At 40.1% G+C, this 18,662-nt stretch overlaps 3 protein-coding genes across 3 annotated transcripts; 1 reads left to right on the top strand and 2 right to left on the bottom strand.

Moving 5' to 3' along the window:
* Positions 1 to 5,994, bottom strand: nudc (nudC nuclear distribution protein). Its single transcript, XM_034599815.1, has 9 exons — positions 5,788 to 5,994; positions 5,126 to 5,203; positions 4,797 to 5,003; positions 4,614 to 4,694; positions 4,413 to 4,526; positions 3,090 to 3,284; positions 2,540 to 2,623; positions 2,298 to 2,416; positions 1 to 301 (listed from the first exon to the last, which is right to left on the bottom strand). Exons 1-9 carry the CDS (start codon positions 5,860 to 5,862, stop codon positions 250 to 252), a joined length of 1,005 nt encoding a protein of 334 aa, XP_034455706.1. The 5' UTR covers positions 5,863 to 5,994; the 3' UTR covers positions 1 to 249.
* Positions 5,995 to 6,882: 888 nt separating this feature from the next.
* Positions 6,883 to 11,169, top strand: LOC117770397 (nuclear receptor subfamily 0 group B member 2-like). The gene is made up of 2 exons (XM_034599816.1): positions 6,883 to 8,227; positions 8,854 to 11,169. Exons 1-2 carry the CDS (start codon positions 7,684 to 7,686, stop codon positions 9,093 to 9,095), a joined length of 786 nt encoding a protein of 261 aa, XP_034455707.1. The 5' UTR covers positions 6,883 to 7,683; the 3' UTR covers positions 9,096 to 11,169.
* On the bottom strand, positions 9,420 to 18,215 carry kdf1b (keratinocyte differentiation factor 1b). The gene is made up of 4 exons (XM_034599814.1): positions 18,029 to 18,215; positions 16,351 to 17,297; positions 15,019 to 15,105; positions 9,420 to 12,287 (listed from the first exon to the last, which is right to left on the bottom strand). Exons 2-4 carry the CDS (start codon positions 17,276 to 17,278, stop codon positions 12,199 to 12,201), a joined length of 1,104 nt encoding a protein of 367 aa, XP_034455705.1. The 5' UTR covers positions 17,279 to 17,297; positions 18,029 to 18,215; the 3' UTR covers positions 9,420 to 12,198.
* Positions 18,216 to 18,662: the final 447 nt, after the last annotated feature.

Here is an 18,662-nt window from a genome sequence, read left to right on the forward strand (position 1 = left end):
TTTACATTTTAAATTCGTTTATTAAAAAATCCAGACATTTTTAAATATTCTGACATCTAGACATGCAGAGGGAGGATATGGGCTAAACGTCAATAAACCTGATCTCATAACAAACCAAAAAAGACAGAAACCTGTGCAGTATTAAGAGGACGTATGATGGGGAAGTTGGTTGGTGCCTGACGTCGGCTTTGACATGTTTCACAAGATATCCTCGAGAATCTTTGTGGTTTCTACGGACGGCAGCGAGTCTCAGCTGAATTTGGCTTTAGAGAAATCCATCTCTGGGTGCTGAGACATGAACCTGCAGAGAGACAAGGAAACCGGTCACACGTCAACAAAATCTTTTTATTTCCAGCTTCTTAATACAAAATAACTTCATCACCATCATGTGCCATAACCTAAATGAAATTCTGATCTTGTTCAGGGAATATTTGTTGGTTGATGCATAATTTTTCCTCTACATGTCTTAATTTATAATATCACAGACATTCAAACCTTTCTCTTGCACTATGATTTTTTCCCCTTTAGCTACAGCACCTCCCACTGGTCAATCAGTGGTATTTTTTAAAACAGTGAAACCATGAAACATGATGCTTCTGAGAAGACATGATGAGTCAACACATTTGATTGGACAGACACCATGTGAACTTTGTGTCAATAAAGAAACGGACACCTTACCAGTCACCACATTTGTATTGTTTAACTCCTATAAAAACGGTGCCAGACCTTTACAAGCAGCTTTAACAAGCGTAAAAGAGGAAGTAAACTTCAAAATAAAAGCACCCATTCTTCCTCCGTCTCTGCTAATACTGTGGAATGTTTGATGTGATATCACACAACCTCACATGTGGAACACTGACTTACAATAATCCACTTCGGCATTTTTACATCAGTGAGTTGCATCAGTTTTAATAAAATCGATCTCCCTCCATATGCAAACTAAAACAGAATGCAGGTGTTTTACCATGAGTGGGATATACTTAACATTCCTTTACGGCTAAGTTGTATTTTCAGTAAAATGGTTATTTACCCCTGAGATAACCACTGGTCTCAGTTTATGTTACTGTGTAAAAGCAGATAACAGAGACTTGAAATTGTAAAACCAAAGAAATCTAGCACAGGGAACAACATGCTGTCTTTGATTTCGTGTTTCTATGGTGACAATGGCTCGAGATTTAAGAGTCTTCACGTGTCTTTTTTAACCAAATCAAATATGTCAACATAAATTATTTGTAAATTAAAAAAAAAAAAGATATTACCCTCCTATAACTATACCTCCTATACCTGCGCTGGAGATCACTTAAAGTGGAGCGGGGGTGGGTGTCGGAGATTTTGAGAATAAAGTAAAATCGTGGATATAGTGATCAGAAGTATCCATATATATGAATCTAAAAAGGTTGGGACAGAATAGTTTCTATACAAATGCTGTTTGAATAGTTTGGTTAAAGTGATCAGGTAGTCCGCTTACAGTGTTCATTTTGGGTCTTTTCATACACGTTTGGACTGTGTAAAAGTTGTTTTTTTCCACAGTCTTTACCGGCTCTGTCGGTCATTTACTGCTCCTCTTTGTGTCTCTATTATTTGCCTCTGCGCCCTGCCAACCGAATCGAACCCGCCTTTTACATGTGTGCGAGTGTGTCGGTGTGTGTGTTTTTGTCAGCATGAGAGAGAGGAAGAGAGCGAACGGGACAGGCTGATGAATGGACGCGCCGCTATGAAGAAAGATTTTACTCATTTAAGAAAAGTATTGATCATTATGTGGGGATCAGTGTTGATATTGTGATGAGTTGGTTCAAGATTTTGGATCCAGGAGAGAAACATAGGTTATCCTTGCTGCTTATTCAAAAGTTTTACTTTCTCGTAATATTGTGACTTTTTTCTTGTTAAATTACGACTTTATTCTTGTAATATGACAACATTTTTTGGGAAAATCTAACCTCTCAATTTTTTGGAGGATGCTGACTGGTGCAATGAGACCGACACAGTAACAACTAAAGTGTGAAATGTTACATCTAATAGAATCAGATGCGTCTCCTTAAACCAGGTCACCGTCTGCACCAAACCATCTTTTATTAGCTTCAGTTAAAGTGAGTGATTTGGCCTTGAGGCAACACTCAAGGTAAAAACTACAGACAACTTTCAGGTTCATCCTTCATATAAAATCTGGGTACACCATAAAGCTTCTGTTAAAATGTCAGCTGACAAAGGACAAAAAGATCTTTACAGTTTGATGACTTAACACAACCTGAGCTGAACCGGTACATTTATTTGAAGGGAATGAAACACTGGACACTTACTTTTTAAGAATGTCTTGTTTCTTCTGTTCTTCAGATGTAGGCAACCCCATTGATTTCTGCCTCTGGTCGTACATCATCTTCTCCACCATACCACGCGTCTCTCCGTCCAGGTCTGACAGCTGCTCAGCGGGAAATACACACAGGATGGGGGTAGTGCAGCAAATTGAAGGAGAAGTTGTCAGTTATCTTTATATTTACTTTAACATAGCTCCTGCAGAAAGCTCCAACTCAGTTCATGTTACCTTGGAGTTCTCTGGACAGACCTTCTTGGTGTTGATTTCTGGATCTGTGGTAATAATCTTGCTCCACCACTCCATTTTATTAATCTGACGTTAAAGGAAAGTTTTTAATGAATAAATAGAACGTATGCACACATCAGTAAGCTCATCACCTTAGTATATCTTTCACAGTCATACACTTAAGCCATTTTCAGACATGAACTGTGGGAAATGTCCAGAAAATTGGGTCCGGACATCTCCCAGACATTGGCTTTCACACATGAACAATGCAGCAGGAGATTGTCTGAGTCAGACATGGTCAGAACCACAGGAAGGTGGTGCCTGTGTAGAGCATGCATTACTCTTGCATTTGACATGTGTTAGAGACGTGATCAACACAGCCACTTGCTCCCTGTGAGTTTTCCTGACATTTTCCAGCGGAATTCTCACATGGGTTCAATTTGACGTTTCCCAAACATTTTACGGGGGGCTGGTAGGAAATTCCCCCCAAAACATCCAGATTTTGGTGCAGGTCTGAAAGCAGCTTCAAGTTAAAAGGCCGCCTCTTTCTTACCTTTTCCAGGTGCACAGTGACCACCTTGCCGTCGTCGAGGAGCCAGGAGCTTTCTTCCACCTTCACCTCGTTGTAGAGCTGCCCTTCAATAATGGGAGGGTGTCCTTTCAGGCCGACTTTGATGGTTCGCCGCTGGATGTCCACCACCACGTCTCTCGCCTTAATGCGGAACTTCACATCGAAAGGCACTACCAGCTGTGGGAGGAGGATAGAATAGTAAAAGACGTAAGACGAGGTTCACACTGCAAGCCTTGGTGCTCAATTCCAATTTTTTATGTAGCTGTTCACATTATCTTTCAAAATGTGGACAATATCAGACTCCAATGGTAAGTGGTCATGTCCCTGATGTGACCTGCATGTGCAAAAGAACAACAAGACGTCACGCGCAGCGTGACTTGAATTCCGATACAGGTCACATGGCTGTTCAGTCTGAGGACACATTAAAAACTAAAAATATGTATCTGATTCAGAACCACACACGAAAGTGGCTCAAACTTCATTTGAAAAGATCATATTCCATCTAATTTGTGTTGTTCCCATTGTCATGAAACAGTCAGATCTGGGTCACATGTAGTGGATCAGATTCCGCTGTGTGAACGTAGTCTTAGATTCTTTTTAGTTTGAAGGTATCAAAACTTTCAGAGCATGCAGGAGACACAAGAGGGTGGAATCAAGTCGTGCAGCTGCCACACTGGATTGACAGCAGGCTTACAAACGCTGTAAACATACCTACACTTCTGATTTGGTTAATTTGATACAAGAACCATGAAGAAGGGTGATGATTATATATTACTCAATGTAGCTTATGATCAATTATATAAACAATGTCTGCATATATAATTCATATGTCTGTTACATTAGAGATTTTGGAACATGGGCAATCACTTGCTCATCATAACAGGGGCCAAGGCCATTTAAACTGGGCCAGGAAGAAAAGAGGAGATGATATGTGGCGGGATGACGCTGTCAAGGGTTTTCAGTAAACATCTCAATGCTTAAAAAGAAAAATCACTCTTCTGGGAGGCTTAGCGTACAGCCATAGTACCACATTTTCACTTTTGCCATTGCTGCTCTTTTTGCAACCAACAACCAGATGCTTCCTGTTCACACCAACACGTGCATGCTCAGGGTACATGAGTGGTCACATGAGTTGCGTTTTTAAGCGTGTTGGTATGAATGGGGATTATAACTGATACAGAACCAAAACGTTCACGTGGACAGAGATTGTTTTAGTTTGATAAGGTAGCAGGACGGATGTAGCTAGTCTGTTCTACAGAAGGAATACACAGAAATAGATCAAAATGAAGGTCAAAATGAACTCACATCCACTTCAGAGAGGCTCTGTGTCCACTTGTAACTGGGCAGATCAGCTCCGTTTCCTGCATTCGGCTTCAGTTTATCTTTGTCCTTCTCGTCTTCCTCTCCTTCAGATTCAGACTGTGGACATGGACATTAGCAAGTCAGTCAGCAGAGCCACATGAGACATGGACATTTCACTGTGGAACTGGCCTGCTGCTGCCTCACCCCTTTCTCTTTTTCTGTGTCGTCAGATGACTTTTCTGCCTTCGTTGTTGTGTCCTCGGTTTTCTCCTCTTCTTTCTTTTTCTAAAATACATAAAACACAAATGAAGATGTAAAGTAACACATGAATCAGAACATCTGCAGTTATTCTTTTTATGATGGAGCATCAAAGCAGCCAGATTTCACCATATCAAGTTCAGACTGAAGTTTCTCTGCTTCTTCGTCAGTCAGTTCCTGAATCTTGGGACCGTCGTTATTCTTTTTCTTCTCTTCCTCTGCCAGCTTAGCAGCTCTCTCAGCTTTCTCTTTCTTCTCCTTCTCCTGCTTCACCTGCTTATCTTTGTGGGACTTCAGCGCCAGCTTACTTTGGCTGGCGAAAGCATTCTGCACTAGCTGAAGAATACAAAAAAAGAGATGAGGAGACATGGGAGTTAAGTAAGGATGTGCAGGGTGCAGGTTTTTGACAGCACAGTGTTGAATGTCACAGAAGCTACATTGGCGGTAATATTACTCACCTTCTCTGCAGCACCTGAATCACCGCCCGTGAAGAAATCGGTTTTGCGGCGGAGGAAGCTGAAAAACGTGTTTACTAACTGTTGAGAGAAATATAAAACCATCACACACAATGAAATAAAGAATGAAGGAATATAATGTGCTACATTCTCTCTCTTTGTCTGCGGACTCTGAGCCATCCAGTACACAAGAGTGCCTTTAATTATTAGCAAATCAAAGTTTGTTAATGTGTTAATCTAGAAATGCCAGTCATCTGACGTCACTGTGACAAGATCTAGTTGCTCAGAGCTATTTAAAAACGTTCAAACAAAAGAAAATCCTACACAACATTTTATTTAAGGGGAAACAAACTGTCAAGAAAATGAGTTGAACCACAAATACGAGGTTTTAATGATTGCCGTGCTGCATTAATAGTCACGTGGAAGCTGAATTCACCACAACACCTCCCCGACGAGCAGAAGCGAGGTTATAATCTGCTCAGACAGGTGTTTTCTCACGAAGACAACGACCTGAGCTAAAACGTGCCCGATTATTGAGAACATTTGCTTAGTCGCTGCTGCACTGCTAACGGCCGATGTGTGCCATGCTAGCATAGCTGCTAACTTCATTAGCTTCAGGCAGCGGTGTGGAGGCTGTGTGGCGTCAGCAGCGGAGTGTGCATTACCTCGTGTACACCTCCCTCGTGTTGCTGCGCCATAACCAGCAACATCCCGTCATACTTCTCTTCGTCGTCCCCCATGTTGGTGGAATCAGAAAAGGTTTAATAAAACACTAAACTGCGGGGATGACGATGCGGAGAGCGGAGTTAGAGACAGTGTGAAGGGCCACTTGTGTCGTCACTTACTTCCTGGAAACAAACCCCGCCTACGCTGGTTTGCACCAATGGGAGGAGCGCATTTAATCGACAGCTGTACTGACCAATGAAGTGAGCGCTTCGTGTCGGCGAGGGACTGAGGCGCCTAGTAAGAATGAGAACTTTCTAGAGAAAAACTTAAACACTATGATTTTACTGTCAAAGTATTTTTTAAAGAACTGTGTGTTAACCTGAGTATGATTGAGTTATTATTTTAGAGTTAATCGCTTAGAAATAATAAATTATAGCAACAAAACAGTACAAAGTTCTAAAAAATAAGCAATAGTGCATATTTTAGTATTATTGTTTTGCATAAAATAGATATTATGATGAAACGATGTCTTTTTAATCATTAGGAAATATTTGTAACAATTTTATTGCACATGATTCTCTGTGGACATGCTCTTTTAGATGTAGTGGGAAGACAGTATGTGTCATAGACTTGATATAATAATGATTCAATTAAATCAAAGGGGACAATTGTGTTGAATACATTCTATAATTAATCCCTCGTAACATCTCCAATTGAAAATATTTTCATTTTAAAACCCAATAGCAGTCTCAACTGCTGGATGTGTTTTGTCCCATGTCTCAAGAATCAGTGATACAATATCCAGACCTCAAAAGTCAGCAACAAATTCTTATAATACATTCTAAAATTTACTGGAAGCCAGTGAAGAAAAGCTAAAATATGAGAAATATGAATTTCAGCACAGTGTCCCTACTTGCCATTAGGTAAATGTTCCATGGCTGTGACACCACTGATGCATTGTTTTTAACAATTTAATGACTTGGACAAACTGAGGTAGGATTTTTTTTTAGCATTGTGGAATCCAGTTTGAAAACACACTTCACAGCAAGTTGTGGTTATTTTCTATTCGTAGAATTTGCACAAATGTTGGAGAATGACAGTTTCAAAGCAATGATATCCCAGTTAACATGACGTCTTGTTTGAGCATAAGCAAGCTACCGACCCATTTATGGTGTTTCGTGTAAAAACAAATGTTATGCAATATAAAAAAGATTTTTCATTGATGATTAATTTGTAACACTTCACGCCACAAATATTTTTAGAAAGTGATATCCATAAGTGATACTGGGCAAGTTCACAACTCTTGTCTGGCCCAGATAACATATCAGGAAACTTATGTGAACTTCATTCACCTTAATTAAACCCGTTATATACTACATGCATATTTAAGATATACAAAACAAATCCATACCTATATCTTGATTTGTCCAAAATTCTGAAGCCCACAAAATATAAATAAATATTGTTATTATCATTGTACTGTGTGTTAAAAAAAGTCATGCAGGTACAAGGTGTAACTGGGGCACAGGTCAGGTGGCAGCCTGTGCGTTGACCCTGTCAGTCCTTGATGGAATGGTACAGGCGGAGTTGATGACTCAGGTAAACACGATAAATGTCATTCACCTCAGCCAGCTTCAGCATTTCCTCTCTGTGCAGCAGCTGAGTTGAACCACTCTTATCGGCTCCACGTGGAAGTAACCTACATCAGTGTTCATGGGAAGTCCATGGTCACAGCTTTTATTCCTCAGTGCAGGGGCTTAAAAAGGCGAGTCAAGGCTGAGTTTGTCGTGTGCAGGTGACATCCTGGATAAATAGAGGACTGAGGTTAAACACTAAGTGAGGCGGTTTGTGCTCTCTGGAGGTTTTTCCTAGTAAATTTCCTTTCCTGCTTCACCATGTTTTCTGTTGAAGAGGACATTGCAAACCGCGCTTGCTCTGGTTACCAGGATCAGCATCCCCACACTATCCTTTACAACATCTTGAGCTGGAGGGACAGCGACCGCCTCAACGACGAAGCAAAGTCTTACCTCACGTCACACACCTGCCACTGCAACCAGAGGAAAGTTCGCCTGAAGGACCCGACGGCCACCTGTCAAGTTGCCTCCAGTGTGCTCATCAAAACCGTCTGCTTCATGAGGAGCTTACCATCCTTCAGTCAGCTTCCACTGGGAGATCAGTCATCGCTGTTAACACACTGCTGGGTTCCGTTATTTGTTCTGGGGCTAGCACAGGAAAGGATTATGTTTGAAGTGACTGATGTTCCAAATCCAAGTATCTTGAGACAGATTTTGCTCAGGCCGGGACTTTCTGAAAAGGAGGCCGACCAACCAACTCTTGCCGGAGTCCACAGACTAAGAGCTTGCTTGTATCAGCTGTGGGATCTGGATCTCAGCCCTAAGGAGTATGCTTACCTGAGGGGTGCTACGTTGTTTAACCCAGGTACAAACTCTCTTTTCCATTGTCTGTTTTAATGTCAAAGTATTTTTTAAAGAATGTGTGTTAACCTGAGTATGATTGAGTTATTACTTTAGAGTTAATCATTCAGAAATAATAAATTATAGCAACAAAACAGTAAAAAGTTCTAAAATAAACAATAGTGAATGTTAGTATTAATGTTTTGCATATAATAGATATCAAGTTTCTCTTTTGATGAAACAAGCTATTTTTTGTATCCATTTTATTACACATGAATGATTGAACCCTTCTCTGTGGACATGCTGTTTTAGATGTAGTGGGAAAACAGTGTCTTAGATTTAATACAATAGTGATTCAATGTAATTGAAAGCGGATAATTGTGTTGAATACATTCTATTATTAATCCCTTATAACATTTTTCTAATTTTCATTTTTAAATCCAATAGCAGTTTCAACTGCTGGATGTGCTTTGTCCGATGTTTTAAGAATCAGTGACACAATATTATATTAGCATATTTTTGTAACTAAAAATGCATAATGTAAAAAGTTGCTCCTCCAATAGGCGGTCACATTAAATACAAAGAAATATATGATGCTGTTGTGTTTCAGTTTGTTGGATATGAGCAGAAACCTCTCTTCTCCCACTATAGCTGTTCGGGGATTGAGCGCCATGTTGCTCATCGAGAGCCTCCAACAGGAAGCACAGAGGGCTCTCCAGGGAGTCATCCACCTGCTGCACCCGGAGGACACCAGTCGCTTCAGAGCAGCCTCTCTAGCAGCCTCCACCACCCGGAACGTCAGCCACAGCTTGGTCACAGAGCTTTTCTTCAAGCCAGTTATTGGCAACACAAACATGTTGCATTTATTAACAGACATGCTGTTTGTCCAATGAGATTACAGAGAAAATGTTGTTTTTAAACAGATTGTTTTCCATTGGGCACATAATGTTTTATTCACTGCGAATTTTATTGATCTTTTTGACATGTTTTTGTTCTGTTTTTATCTCTGCCATGTAAGGTGACCTTGACTGCTGTGAATAAAATGTACTATTATTAACTACAGTGAAAAGTGGATGAAAGAAACGTTTCAATCCCTTTTTAATGATGCATCGCTTCTGTGAAATCATGGAAATCAACCACAAACAACATACTTTGACTCCCTCATGTGGCCATGTGGCAAACAACAAGCAAATGCCTCCTTTTGTAGTTTCACTTAATTAACTTTATTGCTTTACAACGAGACATCAGTTAAAAGATGGTTTATTGTGAATGCCAACACATCTTTGCTGAAAATATACATTTCCTTTTGGTGAAGACCCAAGTGTTTACATGACAAACTCTGGTACAATGTACGAATGAACTGAAGATGCAGGACTTTCCAGTGGAATAAAAAAGCATGTTACAGTTAACACGTTTGTCAAGCCTCATTAGTCAATTTGCCCTTTTTGCATCATGACACAAACCAGAACAACCAGTTTTACACATTCAATTATAACAACGCTGATGTTGCAGCCAAATCATGACTCTGTCTCATTTCAAGCATCTTGGATCATGTTACCTCAAGATAAATAATAGTTAATAGTTAAACATTCCTTACACTAAAATTTCAATCTGCTAGTGATCTGGCAAGTTATGTTTAGAATAAGTGTACAAGCTACCCATGTGTATTAAATGAAGCCGTTACTGTAAGGTCCATGCCCAACAGCAACCATAAACTAATGCTGATAAGACGGCCACAGCGCTGAAGAAAGAAATCCCCTTGAGTCACCTGGACAAATTCCCACCAGGATCCAGGAGCAAACACAGCAAAGCGCATTGGTATGAAAAACAGGCTTTCACCTCGTGAGACCGCCTGATACAGTAGGTTATAGTCCTTGACACAACCTGAAGTACAGCTGCAGCTCACAAAGCCAAAAACAGTGTCATACATTAACAGCTATCTACTTCATATGAACTTCATGTTACAATATTATGACACTATGCACTACACACAACATAAGTCACAATGGAAATAAAAAAAACTTATTTTGACAAAACAAAAAAGCTAACATGCGTTTTTGGTTGTCTTAGACATAAGCAAAAAATAACAGAAACATTTTTTTTTAGTAAAGATGTTGTCAAGAGGCATAAACACAAGAAACCACGGGGTAGAGCTAGATATGTCCAAAGGTAAAATGCCCACCAGCACTTTTTAAAGGTGCGGTAGGGAACATTTACAAACATAAACTTTTTGTCATATGTGCTAAAACTGTCGGTATCACACCTAAAAAATGAGGCAGGTAATATCAAAACTAAATCTGGCTCCTCTGGCTCCGCCTAGAGCCCGTACTACAATTTGGTAGAATCCAACGATCCTGTAACTAAATCACCAATAAGAGCGAGGAGGAGTGTCTGACTGAGGTTCAATCACAATACGACTGGTTAGCATGGTTCTACTTTAAAGTTGTGAAGTGCCTAGGCAGTCAGCGGTTTGGCCATCATGTAACTGCTTGCAGAATTGGTTTATTGTGTAGCATGAGCTAGCTACATGTCCGTTTTACATGCAGTTAGCCCAGATGTCATGTCAAGCCGTTTTCAGACATGACCTGTGGGTAAAGTCCAGAGAATTGGGTCTGGGTTTTACCCGGACTTTGCCTTTCGCACGTGCACAACACAGCAGGAGGTTCTCTGCACAGACACGTTCACAACAGAATCAAAACCTCCACATTATTCAGGTGAGAGGTGGAGCAGCCGGGTACAGCAGGATGAGGCAGGAAGTCAAATATTAATTCCACTGCTGTGTGTTTACAGCACCCAGACACCGCTCTTATCACCGCAAACTCTCTTGACACCTTGAAGTCTGTGTCTTCTACGTGGATGACGCCGCTTTTGGAAAACCTTCCACAGCAGCTTTAAGCCCACTAAAAACATTTCATAACATTGTTTTTAAAAAACCGAGCTGCAAAAGGTTGTGGTAAAGAAATGATCCAATAAAAAAACCTGCAGTTAAACAACTTTTTTGTTTTTACATTTTTTTCGAGTTAATGAATAAACAAAATATTGCATGTAAAGAGGTTTAGCTCGGCCAATTTTGTTACCTTTGGACAGATCCAAGCTAGATAAAGTATTTCCATATATTTTCAGTCTAAATTCTGAGCTAAGCTAATTGTCTGTCATTGCCGATTCCTTTTAGCGTACAGACATCAGAGCAGTATTAATCTTCTCAATTAAATCTCTGCAAAAAAGCATATGAGTGTATTTTTCTAAATGTTGAACCATTCTATTGACATGTTTTTTTCCCCCGTTTGTTTTTAGATCACAATTTACAATAAAAGCACATTCTTATTTCTAGTGTACTACCAGGCACGCAAATCATTTATGGCCCATGATATAAAACTGTCTTTTTCTTCAGGCCAAATACAACCACTTCATTATTTCGACTTGACTTCTTGAGACCTTTACTGGTCACGTCAAATAGAAATTTGTCAAATTATGAAAAGCATAATTTCTGATCATTAATCTAGAATTACTAGCTGTAAATAGGTTGTATAAGAGTACAGCTTAAAATCCAACACACAACTGTGCACAATCAAATCTACAATGATGATGTGAAAATCAAATGTGCCAAAAAAACACAACTCTTCAATTCATTTTTATAGAACTAAATTTAAGTGTCCTTTGCATAACAGCACTATAATCTAACCAGCAGAAAAGAGTCAGGAACACAACTCCTTCAAACGCTGCTGGTGATCTCCATCAAGCAATCCTTCAAATATACACATAACATTCATCAACCATAAATATCTACACACAGAGCCCTGAGTTCACTGAAGTCCTTCAAGACAATGTGAATTTTCACATTTTCTTTTCCCACTGAAAAACCATGGTCTCTTCAAAGAGCTTGGCTCAGCCAGTGACTCCTGTGCAAGTAGTGTCCCCTTTCAATGTCTCATAACTGACCTTGTGGACACAGCAGGACAAATTATTCAAGCATAGACCAGCAGCGTGGAGCAGGAATCATGTTCTCACAGAGGAGCCAATCATTGAGACACCGGAGGAGTTAGTCTCTGTGTGAGAGGGCGAGTGGGCTGAGCTAGATGTGTGACCTATAAGGACAAAAACAAGGATAGGAAAAAAAAACGGCGATTAGTCTAGATACAGGAGACTGAGCAATGAGCTTTGAGTTCTCCAACTGTCATCCTCATTCACACTGCACTGCAACTACAAATCATTTCACACTCACTGCTGGGATGATACAGAAGAAAGAGGATGAGCATTTCAGGGAACTAAAATGGCCGCCCTGTGGTTGTATGCCTCAGGGCGGTAAGTGCAGTTTCAGTCTACATACAGTACATTTGTTCCAGACTTACATGACGTCACTGTGACCTTTACTGAAATCTAATCAGTCAATCTGTCCAAGTGACAACTGGTCATAATTTGAAGAAATTCAAGGCAAACTTGAGATATCATGTGCAAGAAGGCAAAAAATATGTGTTGTGACCTTGACCTCTGGCCAACCAAAATCCAACCAGTTAATCTTTGAGTCAAAGATTAACTGGTAGGATATAACCATAGACTGTATATAAAGACAATGTAATGTATTAATTCCGCTGCTGAGATCACAGATTTTTGTTTACAGCACATCAACACCGGCGTCTGCCTTCTTCACCAAAAATTCTTGACAGTTTTGCTTTATATTCCTGAAATATTTGTAATCTTTCTTTTTGCTTTTTACTTGTTTTCGCTTGTTTGCAGTGAATCCTGCGGAGGATCTCCTGCCGAGTTCTCACATTGGCCCCTCCTGACTTTCTGCAGAGTTTTTACAAGGAGGTTCAGAGATGAAACTCTGGAGAAAGTCTGAAACCTCTCACTCGGACAATTGCGTTGTCAAATACAGCCCCTCTGGAGAATGTCAGTAAAGGTCTGAAAGGAGCTATACAGTTTCTGGCTTCCTAATACGGAGCACCTACCATTATATTGAAGAGCAACCAATTTAACCAGACGTTATGATCAATAGCTACACTAACTACACCTGTTCCTGAGTTGAGGGTTTAAGCAGCTCATGTAAAGGAAAATGTCTTTACTGCAGTTGTGATGACAGTGAAACATCATGGTGTGTTCGATAAAAGTTAGCGAGGGCTCAGTCTGCAAGTCCAGAGCGTGCAAATTTGGATTCAGCCAAACCTTTAGGAAGAACTAAATATGCAAATGTTTAATGAGGAAGTAAAGAATTCTGTATTGTTGTTAAACCTCAGGAACTCACAGCATGAATTTTACTGTAACCAGAAACTGAATTTACAAGGAAATCCATATAATAATATATGGATTTCCTTGTAAATTAAGGAAATCCATATATATATATTCATCAAAATGAATGCATGTGTTTAAATTTGACACGAAAAGCAACTAAAAACAACTAAAAGAAACTGAATGAAAGTTAGAGAGATTTAGGATTCTAAACCAAAAATGTTCTGGCTTTAGACCCATTTTTCTTTTCTCTTTTCGTCATTCCCACTTTAAAAATCTTGTACACATGTAAGTCATAACAGCAGCATGTACATGTTCACCCTGCAGTCCTCATTTCACTGATAAAAACTATTGACATTTCAGTTCAGCCTGGTGCAGCACTCCGAACACTGCAGGTTCAGGGTAAATTTAAACAGTACCCTGTTATGGTTGTTTCCTGAAGATATAGCTGACCCAGTAAATGTTTACACATCACACAACAGTTTACATGGAAATAGATCAGGAGCTGAAATCATGGTGTCTGTCCATATGAAGTGAACTGGCCCAGACTCATTGTTCTTACCAGATTAAAGAAGTAGATACAAAATACAGAATCAAATCAATGGAACTTCACCATAAAGACTTATTTGTCTGTGCAAACAAGCCCTTTGTATTATCAGATTAAAAGTAAATTCACATTTGTATTTTCACCTATTTTGTTAATCCCTCAACCTTCATGGTTATTGAATGGTAAAAGAAACCTTGTAGTGGTGCACAGAGGTGTCTAGACACATTTTTTAAATGAATAAAAATTTAATTTGATTACTTTTAGACCTGAATTGTATGCCTGGTAGTGAGGAGAAAGCTTATAACCTGAGTTCTGATGCTTGCATAACAATCAAAATTAAAATGTTGAAATTTTTGTATTCAAACAAAACAATGAGCAGTAGTTGGACACATTTTTTACAGGGATGCAAAGAAAACAAGGTGATGTCCCAGAAAACATATCGGCCCTTTCTGTAATAGCATGAAGCTTATCTTGCTCTCTCTGTCAGTATTGTGAAAAAAATGGCGGACAGTTTATTGATTTTTTGGGTTTGTTTTTTTTTGTGGCATGAAAGAAAAATAATCACAATTTAGACCTTGTTTTCAGGTCACGGCAAACAATTAAACTGAAATGAATCCATTACATATGAAAAGTTCAAATCTAGATTTTAAAAAATATCCCTGAAGCATGACCTCATTAGTTTCGAAATCATGACAACAGCCCTGCACCTACAAAGAGTCCATGTGATCTGTTCTTACTATAATCATTTAATTATTGGTTAAATCAACTTGAGGTGTTGCATTTGATGCAAGTTGATTTGAGTGCAACACCTTACTAAAGATAACAATGCCTTGCTTAAAATTCAGCCTCTGAAGTTGATGTTAAAAGAACTTATCATGAGGAAGTCAAACCAGACTATTTACTGCTCATGCAGGACTATGCTGATATTATGGATAATCCCCTCTTACAAAAGCCAAATAAATCTTGGTATACAATATAAAAAAAATATACATACTTTTTTAAATTACAGAATACTGAGAACATAATAAAGACTGATTTCTTACCTCCATTGTGTCTCCACATCTCCCTGGCACACTTGTCAGAGGAGGTCAGTTCTGATATTTGGATGTTTGGATTTGATTTGTAGTCATCTGCAGGAAAAAGTGATGGACACTCAATGGTAGAAACAGCACCTTTACAGAGGCAACACTGATGTTTCTGGGGTCACTGTGACTGCATTTAATATTTCTCCTGGTATTTTTATATCTATTATATCTATATATATAGATATAGATATATCACAACTTTCATTTGTGTTTACGAAGACCAAATTATGTTGTTTTTACTCATTATGAGGTGGCCATTGTTTATTTTGTGGTGGTGGCTGCATGAAAATAGGTTTGAACTGTAGTTGGTCCGAGGACGTCAGCAGAGTAGGGCGAACGTCATTTGTGACCCTGGGTCATGATTATAGATATGATTATCTATGTTCAGCTTGTCTTGTGTGTGTTAACTTACTGGAAACCTTTGACACCTGTGGGGCTCTGGAAGTATTCAATGTCACAGAATGAAACATATCTCTACACAGAAAATTACTCACATTTAACATTAGAAATAGATAACATGAACTTAATGACTCATCACAAAAAAACTAACTGACTAACAATTTACTGAAAGTGTAGAGGACAAAGTTGCACTCGTATAGTGTAAGTTTATATTTCTTTGAATGCTCCCCATATGATCACAATATTAATAAAGTTATTTTGAGTAGGTTGAGCATTATTTGGGCAGGAAAAATCAAAAGTGAAAAATGTTTGAAGGAGTGCTTCCTGGACTTGAAGTGAGTTAGTTTGAGGAGCTCTTTGGATCAGGATTATGGATAAAGAAATTATAAATTATTGTCATATTGACAGTTACAAAGAGAGTGCTTTGAAGTTTTTTTGTAATTTTTCCTACATTTTTAAGTGTCGGCCTCAGCACTTCATTATTGATCTAGTGACTACAAAGTGCTGACTCATTCATTTGCACATTGTTTGTGCTGACAAGACAAACAGTTTTGCTTCATTAATTCTCAATTCATGAGCATTAAATGTCAGACCGGTACATTTTCATAACCTAACCATCCTGTTAGGACAAATAGGGAGCTGCTGCACACGTACTCTCACACAAACTAACTGATAACCTGCGTTACTGTACATGCAGTGTATTTGTTCGTGGGTGAGCGATAGGGTCACCTTCCTGTGATACTAGCCTGAATCAACTACGTGAAGCGTAGAAAGGCCAATTTGTAGAGGTTACGTTTCATTGTGAATATAAATACATCGTGTGAAAATTTAACCGAGGAACTCAGAATTAGCTTATTATTATGAATGCATATGGGAGAAACACTGGCTTACTGTTGTTGCTGAATTTCAAGGAATCGCTCTCCCTCATTGTCTCATTCCCGCTGTCCGACAGAGTCCTCTCCATCCTGGACGGGGTCGGCCTCTTCTTCGCACTCTTCCGGGTGCTGATGCGGATGATGCCACGCACCAGCCGACACTCCGCTTCCTGCTCGTCCATCTTGTGCTCCTCTGCCAGCGAATTGATGAGCTGATTGATGTCCTTGCTCTTCCTCAGAAACAAAGAGTCTGAGGTGCACCTCGCCAGCTCGTCGATTTGATATTCAGAGTAAAGCTCCAGCAACTTTTTGGTAATAAGAGAGTCCAGGTCCTCTGTGCCATCCTCCCAGTCGTCGAACCTCATGGACTCATGTAGGGACGGATTGCTGGGCTGTGTTTGAACACCGGCCGGAAACACGTATGATAATTTGGGTTCGACCTCTAAATACTCCCTTGGCCTGTCCACTTTGACTCCAGCGATGTGGAGATCCCCAAGCCAGTCTGTGTGATCCTCCTCTTTGTTGTCCCCTGGGTTCACACTTTGGAGGCTCAGCTTCTCTGGCTCATCTGGAGAGCTCTCGTTTGGCGCAAGGCACGGAGCAAGAGTGGAACTCTGGCAGACCCTGTACAGGCCGCAGGTCAGCACGCTGCATATAAAGGTCCTGCAGCTCCCCGGAGAGGTGCAGGGGTTGCAGGTTTGTGCTGCAGAGGAAGGGTCGGCGGAGCCAGGAATGAAGCCAATGGTCTCGGACGCCTTCCCATTTGCGTCCTTCAGGTGAGCTTTGTAGACGGTCTTGGGCTCTGGGCTCGGCGGCCTCTCTTCCACCGGGTCCACACAGCGCTCCTCGTATGACGACCTCTGGCTGCTGCTCTGGCTCGGTCTGTGCCTGTAGCCACCACGCCCTGAGCTGTGCCTCAGACTGCCAGTGCTCTCAGCAGACATGACTTACTGGCTCCGAGGTCTGCATACACAAACAAAGAAAAAAAAAACAAACACTGTTGAACTGAAATGAAACAAGACAGTCGGTGTTGAAATGGCATCACTAAACAACTTCTTGATATCCTGCTATCAATCCAATCAGTCGGACCCAACCTGAAATCACTTCTAGCCACCTGAGGGCATCTCTGTTTAAAACTGATGTGAAACTACTATCCCCAGGTGGCGGGTAAACCAACCCAACTGGTTCTATGGAGGATGTGTACGCACTAAAAGTCTCAGATCAAATATACTGCATTGCGTTATGTGGACTTCCAAAATTTAACCAAGGCGGTTCAATGTAAAATAAAGTGGTAAAATAAAGCAAAATAAGAGTTATATGGACGTGCAACCAAACACCGAAGCTATATTTAACAATCTTGGAATTTAATGTCCCTTTGCTCATGCGGAAAAATTTGGTTTGACTATCAAACAAAAGTAAGATAAACTAACATCATTAAATCTGATTCAATCAATAAGCCAATGCAGACCTCTTTAGAGTAATACACTAATAATAATAATAATCCACCAATACAGCAAACCAGGTTATTGTTAACAAACTAAAACTACATCTCACTGGGTTTTCGGTCCACCGAGTTTGAAGACGGCGACAGCAGGTTAGCAGCTAATGTTTATTTTCACTTTCATGGCGACCTGTCACTGCTGCTCTTTCCTCCATTAGAGGACGTCCGACTTCCAGAGTAAACACTGACTTACAGCAGACTCGTCCACAGACTCGCTCCCTGGTCAATGTCGTCTTCTCCGACTTCTACATTAAAGACGTCTGGATTTTAATCCATCCTCCACGTCCCTCACAGCGACTCCGCTCCACAAAACCTGCAGCTTCCTCAAAGTTTTCCAACAAATCCGTGTACCTGAGCGTCAAGGTGGAGCGAGCGCACCAGGTGGCGACAGCAAGTACACGTTCCGGTTACGGCTTTAAAAATAAATCGAGGTTTAATGACCACTTTGGCTTAGAATTGTGTATTGTACGAGTTTTACGGTTCTAATCACACATTCTAACCCTTTTGGATTTATCCCAATCACAAAATAATTATAACACAGCTGAAAACTTCTTCTTGACACTCCTTCTTACAGTTTACACCACCAAAACGAGAAACATAATGTTAATACTTTTATTTTGAATTGGTTTCCGGCGGCATTGTTCCTGCCTGGTTGTCCTGCGTCAAGTTAGCGACAGTCCGGCGTTGATTTACCGGATATTGTACAATTTGCAAACAATTTATCTACATTTTCCTGAATCTACGAATTGTATTTAAAGAGAAAAACTAATATTGATTAAATGGTGCGATTATTCCAAATGAGGATATTTCGCGAGGGCCATCACCAT

The sequence above is a fragment of the Hippoglossus hippoglossus genome, chromosome 11 (assembly GCF_009819705.1).
Source record: "Hippoglossus hippoglossus isolate fHipHip1 chromosome 11, fHipHip1.pri, whole genome shotgun sequence".
Lineage (NCBI taxonomy): Eukaryota > Metazoa > Chordata > Actinopteri > Pleuronectiformes > Pleuronectidae > Hippoglossus > Hippoglossus hippoglossus.